We start from the raw sequence: 15231 nt of genomic DNA, 5'->3' as shown, positions 1-15231 counted from the left end.
TTTAATGAAATGTGTAACTTCCTATCAGACAATTGTATGTTTTAAGATAGACACAATCGTATACAAATGCTTTTTAGTGACAAAAGGAGACATCATTGCATGTTTGCACAACTGCACATCAAGACCCACCTAGACACATAAATAAATAGTGACACTGTGTCACCCTTAGAAAATATTTATTGCTTACCTAAGAAATGTCCACTATTTCTTTCTGCTAGCCCACCAAGAAATAACCGATGTGCAAATACAGTCACATACAACAAGGAATCTCAATTAATTTTGTTTGTTGCTTTCATATTCTTAAGGCAGCATAAATATATTTTTCCTTTTTGAAGACCATAACTACATAGGCTTTCCAATCTCTCGCACCTATACTCAGCCTGCAGAAGATACCAAAGAATACTGCTCACAAACCACTATTTTACAACCGTAGCACTGCAGCTAAATCTAGCGTGCTTCCTCTGATCACCATCCCAGTTCCTTAGGAGTCAGGAAAACGTTAAATTAGAAACACCTGACTTGACCGGGTTTAAATCCAGATTCAAATATAGCACCCTCTCTCTTTTATTTCTTGCACATTTGAAAACTTCCATCATTATTGGTCAAGAGGGCTGGTTCTTTAGCTATCTGAAAAGCATGGTTGCCGCTGCTCCTCCCTCGTGGCTGATTCTCATGCTGCTCCAGAATGTAACGTTATGTACACACCGAGGAAGCTGCATGTGGGGAACGATGTGGCTGCTTCCCATTCCTACACTGGGAATGCGCCAGTGTCAAAGTAACCACATCAGGCGCCCACAGTCATAGTACCCCTCCCACATTATGCATGTTACCAGATTGGCGTGGGAATCAATCTGGGTATAATGATGAAGACCACGCTGCTAAGGGAGCACACAAACAGCCTGGGAAACATGCGCATTGATCCACTACTAGTTCAGGCTGTCTTCCTAGGCCATTGACTCTGAAGCCTTTGTAGCGCAATTTCCCTTCAGAGTATACGGCTGCAGGCATAAGAGGCAATGTTCCAGGAAGAGCCAACACATGGGGACTGATGCCAGCACTTTATCCCTCCTTGAATAAAAGTGTATGGCCTTGCCCTAAATTTGTGTGCGTGTAAACATACCCAAATCCTAAGCATATTTATTTGGAAGTGCATCTCACCGCTTTTAACCTAAGGAGCTTAGGAGCTCAGCCGAAATCATATGATTACTACCATGTATTCATACGGGCCCAGGTTCCCCCTTTAAATTAGATATATGTAGAATCATTGGGGTACAGAAGTTTAACCAACTTTGCAGCAACTTTACTGGAAGCAGGAATATATAAATGAGTCGTCCCAAAGTTGTACCCATCACTGAATACTCCAGCGTCAAGCATGCCCACTCTCTGCAGAATGAAAGGCTCTACAGCCCCAAATTCCAGAGTGTCTGTCCTGTTTTCTTCAGGCTGTGTGTCTCCATCCCTATCGCCCACAAATGTCTTTCCCTATAACCGAAAATTAGCAGCCTTGGCTTGCAGTGTTGCTTCACCGACCTTGCAGAAAGCATTTGCAGTGGTCATTCTATGATATTTATCTCAAGATGGACTTCTTAACGGTTATTCTAGAGTGCCCCAAATCCTGCATCCTCAGGAGCCATTTTATTTTCCATACAGCAAGTGGTCGGAGGTGCTAGGTGTTTATGGGTCAGACTCCATAAAAAGTTACATCCCCCCCCCTCCCAAAGCAGCAACACTTTCACTTTCACACTTATGGTACACACGTGCTGAGGCATAGACGGACCATCGCACACCAGCATCAAGGGAGAGAAATAACGTCACATCTTCACGGAGCTGTATTGAGGTTGGGATAGATGATGATTTAGGTACCAACTTCCCTCTGCATCTAAGTCAAACCCTGGGCACATTTCGATTAAAACAGGGTACAGCTACCAGTGGCTGGTAAATTGCTTCAGAAAGTAGATTCATCTCACGGGCTGCCAGTCGACCTGTTGGGTATTTCTACAACCTTGAATGCATGTATTATTTAAGCTTAGAGAAAACACTTCATTCGGTAAAATAGTTTGTTATTACAAGAAACATCATTTTATGCACACAACAGATGGCATGACTGTCAGTCCAATCCTAGGCATGTCTACTCAGAAGTAAACCCCACTGAGTTCAGTGGGTCCTATTCCCAGGTCCATGGGTGTAGGATTGAACATGCAATCACTTGCTCACTCAATTTCCTGACTTCCACTGAAAGTAATATAGTAAAATGTTTCAGAATTACAGGATGTTTGGATCAAACTAGTGTCTTTGTATACATATATAAAAGTTACCACTTCAGAAACAAAACAGGGGGGGGGAACTGCTTTCTGTCATGCTGTTTAAATTTTTTTCTTCTTCAAATGCAACTAATTAGATTTACACATTGGCATATTATAGAACATCTACAAAAAGTAGTGTAAACTTAACATTCTCAGTTCCTAGTCGTATTAGAAACAGGACAGGTTTATTGCATCTTTATTTCCTTGTTACTTTCATAAGAGCAGATTCGGAAACCAAACGTAACTGATAATATGGATCACGCACGCTCCCGCGAGAGGGAAAAGGAGCTGAAAGTCCAGAGATGAACTTCATACATGTAATGGAAGTGAATTAAGAAAGGGGGTGGAATATGTATTGCATTGGAAAGTAGCCGATGTAGCCTTTTGTGCCTGCCTTGCAAAGATGAGATGAGAGCTATCAAGTCCATGGATATAAGCTCTGACAAGAGATTGTCCCGAAGAAGCCCCAGGAACAGAACAACAGCGACAATCCTTCTTGGAGAACACATCTGTGCACAAGACTGAAATCCATGTCACAAAGTCGTGGGCTGACCAGCGGCTATAATTAAGACAAAAACGGGTAGAAAAAGTGAAAGCGCTTATGCCATTCTTCACGTCAGGAAGCAACAAATGATAAAAATAATATGAAGATGATGGGACGCGGGTGGCGCTGTGGGTAAAACCTCAGTGCCTAGGACTTGCCGATCGCATGGTCGGCGGTTCGAATCCCCGCGGCGGGGTGAGCTCCCGTCTGTCGGTCCCAGCTCCTGCCCACCTAGAAGTTCGAAAGCACCCTTAAAGTGCAAGTAGATAAATAGGTACCAGTTTATAGCGGGAAGGTAAACGGCGTTTCCGTGTGCTGCGCTGGTGCTGGCTGGCTCGCCAGAGCAGCTTCGTCACGCTAGCCATGTGACCCGGAAGTGTCTCTGGACAGCGCTGGCCCCCTGCCTCTTAAGTGAGATGGGCGCACAACCCTAGAGCCGGACACGACTGGCCCGTACGGGCAGGGGTACCTTTACCTTTTTAATATGAAGATGATGGAGTTTTTGGAGCTAGACGACCTAACCGGAAGAGTCTGCGACCAGAAGGAGGAGGAGCATCAGGAAGAATGGACAAAATTTTATGATTTTTAGTTAAATATTTAAAGTTAAATTAACTGGAAATAGCTTGCAGATACTTAATTGGCTTAGGATTTTATATAAGTTAAGTGATGAATTAATATGTTTAATTTTAAAATGAAAAGTTATAAGGATGTTAATGTTTAAGTTAAATGTCATAAGAACTTTGATTTGGAAAACCGTTAAAAGGATATGCATGGAAATTCAACCAAGGGGAAGCGAGGAAGTCACTTAACAATGTTAATAAGTGCAATTTTAATAAGGCTATGATCTAAGTTTGTTTGTTTATTTGTTTGTTTTGTTTATAATTTTGTGAAAATTAATAACATTTAAAATAAAAGTAACAATAAAATTTTATTTATATCCCGCCCTCCCCAGCCAAAGCTGGGCTCAGAGTGGCTAACAACAATAAAAGTAACACAGCTTTCTAAAATCAATTCAGAATGAAATTAATGGCAACTGCAATGTATTTTTTGTGTACAAGCATCCTAAGACCTCCTTCCTTCTGTATTTCCAATCTTAAACAGATGAAGAGAGGGTGCAGTGCACCACCGAGGCTTATATGGCTGTGTACATTTAAAGGAGATGCTGGAATTGAGGCTCTGAGATGGATAAACTACAGTTCCCAGAATTCTTTGGGAGAAGCGATGTGCTTTATATTCGTGGCTCGATGCAGTTACTCAACCAGGGTTGAGAGATTAGGAGAAATGCACACCCTTCTCCCACTTCTCCATGGCTCCCCCCTGATCCCCACTAAGTGAGCACACTAGCATTTCCTTAGCATTGCAAAAATCTCAGCAGTAGTCAGCAACTGTAAACGGGAACGTGGTTTTCTGTCAAATCGCCGTCTACTTTCTGTCCACCCTTTCGCAGAACAGGCTATAGCAGTTAGATTCAAAGCCGAATGAGAATGTGGGATTGAAATAATTAAAGCCACACATCTAAATGATAATTTATGCATTGTTCATTTCATTATTTACGACAGTTCCTGGCAAAAACGTGCGACTCCCTGGTGCAAATTGACTGTGAAACTATACAACAGTGCCCTCTACCTTTCAGGATGTGGAAGTGTTTCCCAGCGCAAAAAGCAGCTTTTTAGAATTAGTTTTTTCCCTTCTCATTCTCTTTGCGTGTTGAGGTCCACCAAAACCCCCCTTTCCCAATAACTCACACATCACACATATATTTTTGTTTAAGGTTTTTGGCATAATTTTTTGGCCACAACTTTATTTAAATACAAATTGAGAGTGGTTGCTTAGGCATTGGTTTATGACTATCTGTCTCCCCCCGCCATGGGGGACAGTACTGACTCCCTAGCCAGTCCCGGAGGAACAAGGGACAGAGTCAGCCGGAGCTGCGTCACAGGCCCTCAGCTACTCCGCGCTTGCTCCTTGAAGCTTACGCGGCCCGCACCCTGCCGTCAGGGTTTGGACGAAGGGGATGGTAAGCTTCAGAATTCCTTTAACGGAATACCCGTCAGCAGCAGCATTGGAGGGGCAGGCCCAGCCTATCCATACCCCTCCACCAATCAATTTAAACCAATGCCTAACCGCCAACCTTACAAGTTGTGACGATTTGCTAAGCAGTAGGCAAAACCCAAAAGGCACGCACTAATCAGCCAAATGGTAAATTCCTACTGGGCCCCCGCACCAAGGCGGACGACCCCATGACAGGCAGAGCAAGGTCAAGGCGCAAGCCCAAGCAAGGGAGGGCGGGCGGGAGATCCGGTGTCCACAGCAAAAGAGAAAGAGAAAGCTGTGGACCCTGCTTATAAAGCCATTGATCCCACCCCTTAAATTGGCAACATCCAAATTGCCCCAGTAACAACATCCTCCAATCTGTTCCCAGGCCTCTGTCCATCTATGGCCTGGTCACTAACATGGGGGGGTTTTGTTCGGCCCCAACCGCAACACGTGCTCTCTTTTGATGTGAACACGCTTTATAATAACAACACACTTTTTCTTCCCCGGAAAGAGGAGAGGTACATCTGTTGTGCTTCCCTTCTTTACTCAAAGCATCTGAAGGAGCGTCTCTACCCCCATCGTTCTACCCGGACACTGAGGTCCAGAGCGAGGGCCTTCTAGTGGTTCCCTCACTGTGAGAAGCAAAGTTACAGGGAACCAGGCAGAGGGCCTTCTTGGTAGTGGCACCCACCTTGTGGAATGCCCTCCCACCAGATGTCAAAGAGAACAACAACTGCCAGACTTTTAGAAGACATCTGAAGGCAGTCCTGTTTAGGGAAGCTTTTAATGTTTGATGCATTACTGTATTTTAATATTTTATTGGAATATTTTAATATTTTGTTGGAAGCCCAGCCAGATGGGCGGGGTATAAATAATATATTGTTGTTGTTGTTGTTGTTGTTGTTGTTGTTGTTGTTGTTAAGCATGCATCATGGAACGTGAGCAGCTGTACCCTCTGAGCCAGCTGGGACAGCTTTTCTTCTGCTAAATTTGCAAATGAGCGAGGCAGTGCTAAAAGATCAGTGCAAACAGGTCGCTGCAGAGAGACAGGAACAGCCTCTGTCCCTTCCTGGCCTTTTGCACTGAATTTTGAAAGGAATCAGAGCGGTTTCTTCTGCCATTCCCCACAGCCTGTGCTCCAGAGCCAGTTTACAAACTCACAATGGTGGAATATCAAGCCTGCAACCTTCCTGCAGCTACGAGTATCTTGTGGGTTCACAGAACATGCCAGCATCCCCTCTTCTACATGCCAGTGGTAGTATTTTATTTTACTGAGATCAGCCTCTTAATATCCCATTAGCTCTAGCATTTAGTGCTGTTGGTTTCGCAGTGCTAGATTATTTCAGATACCGGTACGACTAACCAGGAAAAAGATCGGGAGGCGAAACCTGCAATCTCAAAGTAACTCTTTGCGAAGGTCACTTCTCATTGTGGTGCGGTAATGAGTGCCAGACCAGGACTGGGGAGACCCAGGGTGAGATTCACCGAGTGACCTTGAGCCTATTATATTCTCTCAGCCTAACCAACCTCATTGGAAATAAATAAAAAACTGTCCAATACCACCTTAGAGACCAACTCAGTTTGTTCTGGATATAAGGTTTCATGTACATGCACACTTCTTCATGTGTGCATGCACACGACAGCTAATATCCAGAACAAACTGAGCTGGTCTCTAAGGTGCTACTGGACAGTTTTTTTATTTATTTTGACTGCATCAGACCAACATGGCTACCTACCTGAATCTACCTCATTGGATCGCTATGGAATAAAATGGGGGTCTGGGGCAGGCAGGAGGCAAGGAGAAAAAAACCATATTTCCTTGAAGGAAAGGTGGGATATAAATGGAATGAATGAATAAGAAAAGGATACAGTTTCAACAAGAAATTAAATCATTACAAGATTATATGTTGGACGTACCTGTAAATAACCACTTGCCCATTTACCTGTGAGGAGTGCAAATTGCCTCCATCTGATCAGTTTTAGTAAAATGTGAGGTAGGGTTGGACCATGCCATAATTAGGCACTTTTAAGTCCCACTGATCTCAGGGGGAGACTTGCACTTTCTCCAAAGGGAACCATGGAAGACCTTGAGGAACCCTTGCCATGAAGTAAGCCCACTAACCACAGTGCGACTTACTTCTGAGTTAGTGTGCACAGGAGGGCGGTGTAAAGTGCCTCAGGGCACTTTGGTTTGTTTGCACACATCTTTCAGGCAACTGATGCGCCACAAATGATTTATCTCAACCGGTATGCATTGGCAAGTGAGGTACTAAATTTTTTTTTTTGTGGGGTGGCATAGGCCCTGGGCATATTTGCAAGGCTAATGTAGTATGCGGTGTTGAAAAAAACCACACACACACACAGAGTAAATATCACATTGAGACCAGTCCCCGGTACTTACTTCTGGATCTGATGTAACAATCATTGCAGTTGAGAAGACCACTTCTAATCCGGACGTCTGTTCCACTTGCTGCATCTCCAAGTTGTCCCTTGCAGATTCCACACTATTTATTGACAAAGAGTGGATATAATTAAAGTTAAATAATACATTCGTCGGGATATCTAGAGATATGCTGTAAGCTGCCCAAAGTGGCTGGGGAAACCCAGCCAGATGGGCTAATAATAATAATAATAATAATAATAATAATAATAATAATACCCAAACTATGTTGCTTTTATACCAGGTTAATTGTCATGGTGCCCATCCACCAAGAAACCTGGGATCTGTACTTTGGTGAAATATCCCTCCCTTACTCCCTGTCACATCTTCACATTGTCTCCAAGTGTCAAGGGCTGGACTAAGGAGGAACGGTGGAGACCGCCCCCACCCCTTTTCTCCTGAACCTTCCTGAGAACAGGAGGACAGTATAGATTTAGAACAGTGGTTTGCAGAAGGGCACAGTTCAGAGGGGAGAAGCTGGGAAATATTGGGAGAGGAACAGCAGGAAGAAGAAGCATCAGGGGAGAGACAGCTGTCAGACTCAGTGTCTTTGGAAAGCATACCTGACCACCCCCTCTCCCAGGACCAGGCGTGCATTGAGGGTATTAGAACAGAGAGTTCAGAGGCAGAAAGCTCAGATTAACCGACACAGGGGTGATGTAGAATAGGAGAGACGGTGGGGATGGGACTTTGCTCTGAGCAACACCATTATCTTAGGGAGACTGCCTTCCTTCGTCGCTCTCTGTGAATTATTGAATAAATTGCTTGGTAAGAACTTTTATTGTTTATCTGCTTCTTGGCTGCCACTGTGGGAGGGATCAGATTCCCTGATGCCTGACATCAAAGCAGGAGGATTTCTAGTGGCTGTGTTGTCTGGAGTAGCTTGCCACATAGACGGCTCGGGATGGTGGAGCGTCCATCACCAGAAAGAAACAGAAGCACTTGCAAGGCAAGTTACACTAAACCTCCCAACTGTGCTGAAGGGAACTGCCATGCAAAAGACAACAGGCAGGCCATCCTTTAGGGAGAATACGTTACTGAGGAATCCTACCCTGAAGCACTGAATATGGAAATAAAGACCGAGTGTTTCGATAATCATGGCAGCGCCTTTCCCGAGAGGCTGTCCGCAGCTAGAGCAGAGTTTCTTTCCGCTGACAGACCTAAAAGAAATAGACAAATGACAAAACCAGATTCAAACATTTCCTCCCATGCCGTGGCCCCCATGAAAATCCTCTCACTCAGAAAGCTGATGTTTGGCACGGGAGGAAACCTGCCGCTGCCCTGAAAAGGCTGGTTTGTCCTCCAGCTAGCCAAAGCGTTGAGGACCTAGCGAGTGCTCAAACCATTCATGGCCAAACCAGCCATGGCTGAGGGTCTCTCCCACCCCAAAGGTGGGGTTCCTCTCCTACATTCTGAGAAACACTGTACTAAGGTGACATTATGGACAGTGGCTGCCTGTGGTTGGCAAGGGTAGCGCATCTCCTGGAAAAGAGAGACATCTTCACCAGAGTAGCCCAATGGACAATGAACATACTGCACCACAGTTCATTTCGGTTCTCTGTCAGCTGGATGGCACAGGAAGGAACTGTTTCTGGCTGAGACACCCACAGGGCTACAACCATCATAGCTACAGCTTGAGTTATTCCTATAAGGCAAGCGCCATGTGGATGTGCTCCATATTCGTGGTGGTTTGATAGGATCCTGTGCCATTGAAATTCTACTCAGTATTGATCCAGAGTAGATTCCAATGTATAGTTAGCAGAATAACAGTTTAAACTCATTGCAGGATTTCTCAAAAAATAGACCAGAGGCAATTGTATTTCATCCAGCAGAGCTTTACTGCTACTGAAGGCAAATGAGCATAATGGTCACAAATCCATTACATTCAGGATTGACACTGTCCGTAAGAAATCCAGTTGCAGCAGACTTAACTTAAACTTAAAATAGCTTATAGTAAGTCTAAACCTTAACACTAAGCATACTATGTACAGAACACCACAACAGAAGGAAGAGAGATAGAAAGAGAAAGTGAAACCCAGGCTCCTTCTGGCCTTACTTTTATAGTCAGCATGACCATGACAGAATCAGTTTAAGCCAGCTGTATTCAGCTTCTCTGAAGGAATAACCCAAACATCGTGAACCTTCTGCTTGTTTCTTTCACACAGAGAAACTTCCAGAAGCTTCCAGAACCCTCCTGAATTAAGTAGAATAGGAAAGATCTCTACACATCAGATCAATACTTTTTGCACTAAGAATTGCAAACTGACATCCTAAGACAACTACCTCCTTTATGTTTTGCCTCCACTCCACATGGCATTCGAACAACCTCCCATTATCTGTAGAAGCAGCTCCTAGATATTTTCCAGGGTGATAAAATACTTTTGGGAACGTCTTAATCTATGCCACCACTCGTATGCCTCAAAACTGTGCTCACCAGTTAGGAAGTTTTAGCTGGAATGAAAACTCTGTAAAGCAGCTCATTAGTTTGTGAAAATCCTTATTGACCTTTTGTACCTGTTGGGTGACTGGCTTTGAGTTGTAGGAGAACAGGGTGATGACGATGATCGCCCAGCTCCAGAGCTCTCTCGACAGCCTGCCCTGAAACAGAAACAAAACAGGAGGGAACTCTGGTGAAGCAAGTCCAGCCCCACAACAGAGAGTCAGGAGGGATCCTAATGGGGCAGGAAATGGCACTGAGCCTCAAGCACTGAGCGGCCCCTAGGAAGCCATTCTGTTGCCTCAGGCAGGGCTGGTGCATTGACAAGAGTGAGTATTCATGCTGCAGGCCTGAGTGGTCTGGTGCAGGCTTTGGAGGTTGAATAAGAACCTCTCTCCCGGCATCTTGTGGTGAACTCTTCTCGCACATCGTTTCTTCAAATGGAAGCAGGGGAGTCGCAACTGGGTAAAAAAACGCCTCCGTGTATAGTCAGAATTATCATTGTAGGACAAAAGCGTGGCTAGTATTCCACAGGCGAGAAGGATTTAATTAACTCATAATGATAATAAGGGGAAAAGTAAAGGTGAAGAATCTCTGGACGGTTCAGTCCTGTCAAATTTGACTATGGGGTGTGGTGTTCATCTTCACTTTCAGGCCGACGGAGCTGGCGTTTGTCCACAGACAGTTTTCCAGGTCATGTGGCCAGCATGACTAAACTGCTTCTGGTGCAGTGGGACACCATGACGGAAACCAGAGCGCACGGAAACGTTGTTTACCTTCCCGCTGCAGCGGTACCTATTTATCTACCTGCACTGGTATGCTTTCGAACTGCTAGGTTGGCAGGAGCTGGGACAGAGCAATGGGAACTCACCCCGTCACGGGGATTCGAACCGCCGACCTTCTGATCAGCAAGCCCAAGAGGCTCCAGTCATGTCATGCTCCTCTCCTCACTGCTCCATGCTCTGAAGCTGTACAATCCAGGAACATTTTACCACATGACCCATTGTTTCTACGGTCTACCCCCAGATGTCACACTCCCTTCCCAGAGTGGCTTACTTGTTGTTCTCGCTTAGGGAAGGGTCAAACACGAAACTTAAGGCAACCTCTTTCTCTTCCCCGGGGTCTCTGTCTCAGTGTGGTCTGTGATATCATAGCTGATTGTATGCTCTCATACTATGCTGATTAAGTCATGGAAGCCTCTGTTACCTACCTCCTTTTTATAATAATAATAATAATAATATTTATTGGCATTTTCATTTTCAAAAAACACTGTGTGATTTTACATATCTTTACATTACCTATGGGACGTGGGTGGCGCTGTGGGTTAAACCACAGAGCCTAGGGCTTGCCAATCAGAAGGTCGGCGGTTCTAATCCCCGCGACGGTGTGAACTCCCGTTGCTCGGTCCCTGCTCCTGCCAACCTAGCAGTTCGAATGCACGTCAAAGTGCAAGTAGATAAATAGGTACCACTCCAGCGGCGTTTCTGTGCGCTGCTCTGGTTCACCAGAAGTGGCTTAGTCATGTTGGCCACATGACCCGGAAGCTGTACGCTGGCTCCCTCGGCCAATAAAGCGAGATGAGCGCCACAACCCCAGAGTCGGTCATGACTGGACCTAATCATCAGGGGTCCCTTTACCTTTACCTTTACCTTACCTATATTCTGACTCTCTCGAGTCAATGACTCCCCCCCATCCCTCCCAACCCAACTGACTTTCTAACTTCCAATTATAATTTCATCCGCATTTCTCATTCCCCCCATCTACCTTTACTTTTGCTTTGAGATTCCGTATCATTGTAAATAAGTTTCTAATTTTAACTGACAAACCTTTAAGCCAGTCCTGTTAGTGTTGTTAAGTGTTGACAACTGTGTTACCTACCTCCTCATTTCTCTTGCGGAACTGACCGGCAGACCTAAATTATGTTCCGACGGAAAGTTTTTCTGTTTCGTGTCTGAAACACGTGGGCTCTGTTTACTTAATAACTGCTGATTCCACGTAACATCTGGAGAGAGAGATTCAAATTAGACAAACATCATCATCATCATAATAAAGGGGTTGTTTGACAGGGGACATTTCTGAATACGCACACACACTCAAAAGAAAGACATCCTAAAGCTTTGAAAAAGACATATACCTACATTGCTACGGTTGTCGAGCATGGAGAGGGTCATTTTTCGAGCCTTTTGCACTTCCAGAAAACCTCTTTATTGAGCGATTTGTTTCCAGGGAGTTTACGGGACGTTCCCTGAAGCAACTGTCATTCACGTACACAGCCAGAGCATTTCTCCTCACTTTCCTTATCACAAGGTGTCTGGCTTATTTTGCAAGCACGTTTGTTATGTACCAAATTCACTTTAAATGTGGAAGCTGAATTTCATGGTACGTGATTGAATTTCACAAGTGAAATAGCAACAAGAGCCTGGGAGCACTCTCATTGTGAAGGCTATGCTGAAAGTTCTCCAAAGATAATTTCTGAGCAGTGGTTTCTTTTTCTTTTAAACCCCGCATTGTATAAAGGGGTTGGATTCTGCACAAAACAACTCATAGTATTTTAATTCTTTCAATCTCCTCTAAATTTAACAATACATGCAATACCAGAAAGGAGAATAGTCAATTTTATTTTCACTGCAAACGTAGTTTCAATTAGTTAGGAGAGAGTTGTTGTTTTGTAAAGAGATTTAAAAAGCCTTCACGTACCCTGGCACAGTGGCAAAGTCATCTCTGTGGGCTGTAGACGTTCTGTCCTGGACGTCTGTGGGTCTTGCTCATTTCCTCTCTGTTTACTGGTTTTTATATATTCTTCTTTATTTACAGTGCTGATAAACGTAAAACATAAAAAGGTAGGAACAATATGGAGCGATTTCATAATCGCATTTGAAATTAGGCTTGATGATGCCACAGCTACCCATATGGGAAGGCTCAGGTAGCTTTGGTTTTGGCAGCACACTCTTCCTATGATAAAGTATTGCATCTGAGATGATATGAAAATCTGTTCGCTCTTAGCCCTGGTGGCAGCTGTTTTGTACATGAAAACCAATCAGTGATGTTATCAGGTTGAATCCTGACAAGACAGAAGTACTGTTCTTGGGGGACAGGGGGCGGGCTGGTGTGGGGGACTCCCTGGTCCTGAATGGGGTAACTGTGCCCCTGAAGGACCAGGTGCGCAGCCTGGGAGTCATTTTGGACTCACAGCTGTCCATGGAGGCACAGGTCAAATCTGTGTCCAGAGCAGCTGTTTACCAGCTCCATCTGGTACGCAGGCTGAGACCCTACCTGCCCGCGGACTGTCTTGCCAGAGTGATGCATGCTCTAGTTATCTCCCGCTTGGACTACTGCAATGTGCTCTATGTAGGGCTACCTTTGAAGGTGACTTGGAAATAACAACTACAGTGGTACCTCAGGTTACATACGCTTCATGTTACAGATTCTGCTAACCCAGAAATAGTGCTTCAGGTTAAGAACTTTGCTTCAGGATGAGAACAGAAATCGTGCTCCGACGGCGCAGCGGCAGCAGGAGACCCCATTAGCTAAAGTGGTGCTTCAGGTTAAGAACAGTTTCAGGTTAAGTACGGACCTCCGGAACGAATTAAGTACTTAACCTGAGGTACCACTGTAATCCAGAATGCAATAGCTAGACTGGTGACTGGGAGTGGCAGCCAAGACCATATAACACTGATCCTGAAAGACCTACATTGGCTCGAACTACATTTCTGAGCACAATTCAAAGTGTTGGTGCTGACCTTTAAAGCCCTAAAAGGCCTTGGTCCAGTATACCTGAAGGAGGGTCTCCATCCTCATCATTCAGCCCAGACACTGAGGTCCAGCTCCAAGGGCCTTCTGGTGGTTCCCTCACTGCAAGAAGTCAGGTTACAGGGAACCAGACAGAGGGCCTTCTCGGTAGTGGCACCCACCCTGTGGAATGCCCTCCCATCAGATGTCAAGGAAATAAGCAACTATCTGACTTTTAGAAAGCATCTGAAGGCATCCCTGTTTAGGGAAGTTTTTAATGTTTAATGCTGTATTGTGTTTTTAACATTCTGTCGGGAGCTGCCCAGAATGGCTGGGGAAACCCAGCCAGATGGGTGGGGTATAAATAAATTATTATTATTATTATTATTATTATTATTATTATTATTATTCTATCTAATGGCAAACATGTATGTGTCAACCTGTCCACAGAGCATCTTAGGATAGGGCAGTGACACTGGGCAAACACACATATCACAGGCTTCCTGTTTCCAGGCTTCTCTGTCATATCCAAAATAAAACTTCCATATCTGAAATTAGACTTCGGTACCTTCCCTAGTGGGAAGATGGCTCAAGCGGTTTGTGCATATATTCTTTTGGAAGAAACACCTGTGCAAGCACACCCCATGAAATGTTATTTCTTTTACACACCTCATATTCTCCTTCCATGGTTCATATTCTTTGCTTTTTGAAAAGGGAACACCATCTTGCTCAGAAAATAAATTCTTCCGAGTTCTATCTTCCTTTTGCTTATCTTCCTCTTCAGAGTAGCTCACGTCCACCATATTCTACAAAAAATTGAAATAAAGACACTCATTTTTTTTAAAAAAAGAACAGCCTATTTATTTAACAAAGAAAAAATGGGGGGGGGATTATTTTAAAAAAATTAAAAGTACATTATACTTTCAGGATTTGACAGAGATGGCAAAAAAGTGTATTTAAAACTTTTTACCCCTTCACCTCCAACAAGTTGTGCCATAGTGTAGTCTCATTTGATTTCACCCATTGAAGAATGCCACACTACTGCCCCACCAAATCACCCTCAACGTCCAGCTCTTTCAATGTCTGAACTTGTTTGGCCAGCTTCTCATTTCAGACATAGCTATATAATTCTTCTATCGCACATTCATCCTCAGCCTTCCAAAGATTCTTTCCACAAAGAGAAGGCTAAATCCCAAGGCATTTTAATTCAATGCTGCTTTCAAAGCAGACACTGCAACCAGATCCCTGAACTGCTGCGCTTGGCGGAGTTTGGATGACGCAGAGATGACAAGATCTGACTCCTTTTTTTGCCATCCCATATTTTCCCCCTCGTTTCACCAGCAAACTCACCACAGTCCCATTTCCATCCGTCACAGAGGAAGATGTGGACAAGGGTTCCGCAGAGCTCGAAGTGACTGTGAATGGTACCACAGTGTCCTCAATGATCTTGCGTTCCTAAAGGAGAGGCAAGGATGTCGAAAGAACGAAATGGTGAAAGTTTGGCAACAAAACCCAGCTGCATCATTAGGAACCAGGCGATAGAAGACTCAAATGTGCCCTTTCCCGATTTTCCCCCGGGGAGGAACGGAATGCAGGGAAGAGGCACAGGCAGTGGCGTAGCGTGGGTTGTCAGCATCCGGGGCAAGGCAAGTAATTTTCGCCCCTAACCCGTGGATTTGTGCCCCCTAACCCTAACCCCCAGATGTTGCGCCCGGTGCGGCCGGCCCCCCCTGCTACGCCA

The 15231-nt window shown here is 44.6% G+C and overlaps 1 protein-coding gene across 12 annotated transcripts in view; it reads right to left on the bottom strand.

Moving 5' to 3' along the window:
* Nucleotides 1-2043: 2043 nt before the first annotated feature.
* The window catches only part of LIMCH1 (LIM and calponin homology domains 1), a 216150-nt gene continuing 202962 nt past the window's right edge, over nt 2044-15231 (bottom strand). For 11 of the 12 annotated variants that reach the window (XM_082237995.1, XM_082237988.1, XM_082237993.1 and 8 more), the window contains 8 exons: nt 14841-14945; nt 14160-14296; nt 12459-12577; nt 11640-11763; nt 9830-9922; nt 8376-8484; nt 7286-7388; nt 2044-2862 (listed from right to left, as the gene is read on the bottom strand). In XM_082237995.1, coding sequence (XP_082094121.1) covers nt 2837-2862; nt 7286-7388; nt 8376-8484; nt 9830-9922; nt 11640-11763; nt 12459-12577; nt 14160-14296; nt 14841-14945 — 816 coding nt within the window. In that variant the 3' untranslated portion in view covers nt 2044-2836. The remainder of the gene's footprint in view (nt 2863-7285; nt 7389-8375; nt 8485-9829; nt 9923-11639; nt 11764-12458; nt 12578-14159; nt 14297-14840; nt 14946-15231) is intronic. The other variant, XM_082237992.1, reaches the window with a different exon arrangement.

The sequence above is a fragment of the Podarcis vaucheri genome (genome assembly GCF_965113315.1).
Source record: "Podarcis vaucheri genome assembly, chromosome: 9".
Lineage (NCBI taxonomy): Eukaryota > Metazoa > Chordata > Lepidosauria > Squamata > Lacertidae > Podarcis > Podarcis vaucheri.
The sequence above is the reverse complement of the archived record's forward strand: the minus strand, read 5'-3'. Positions and strand labels throughout refer to the sequence as shown.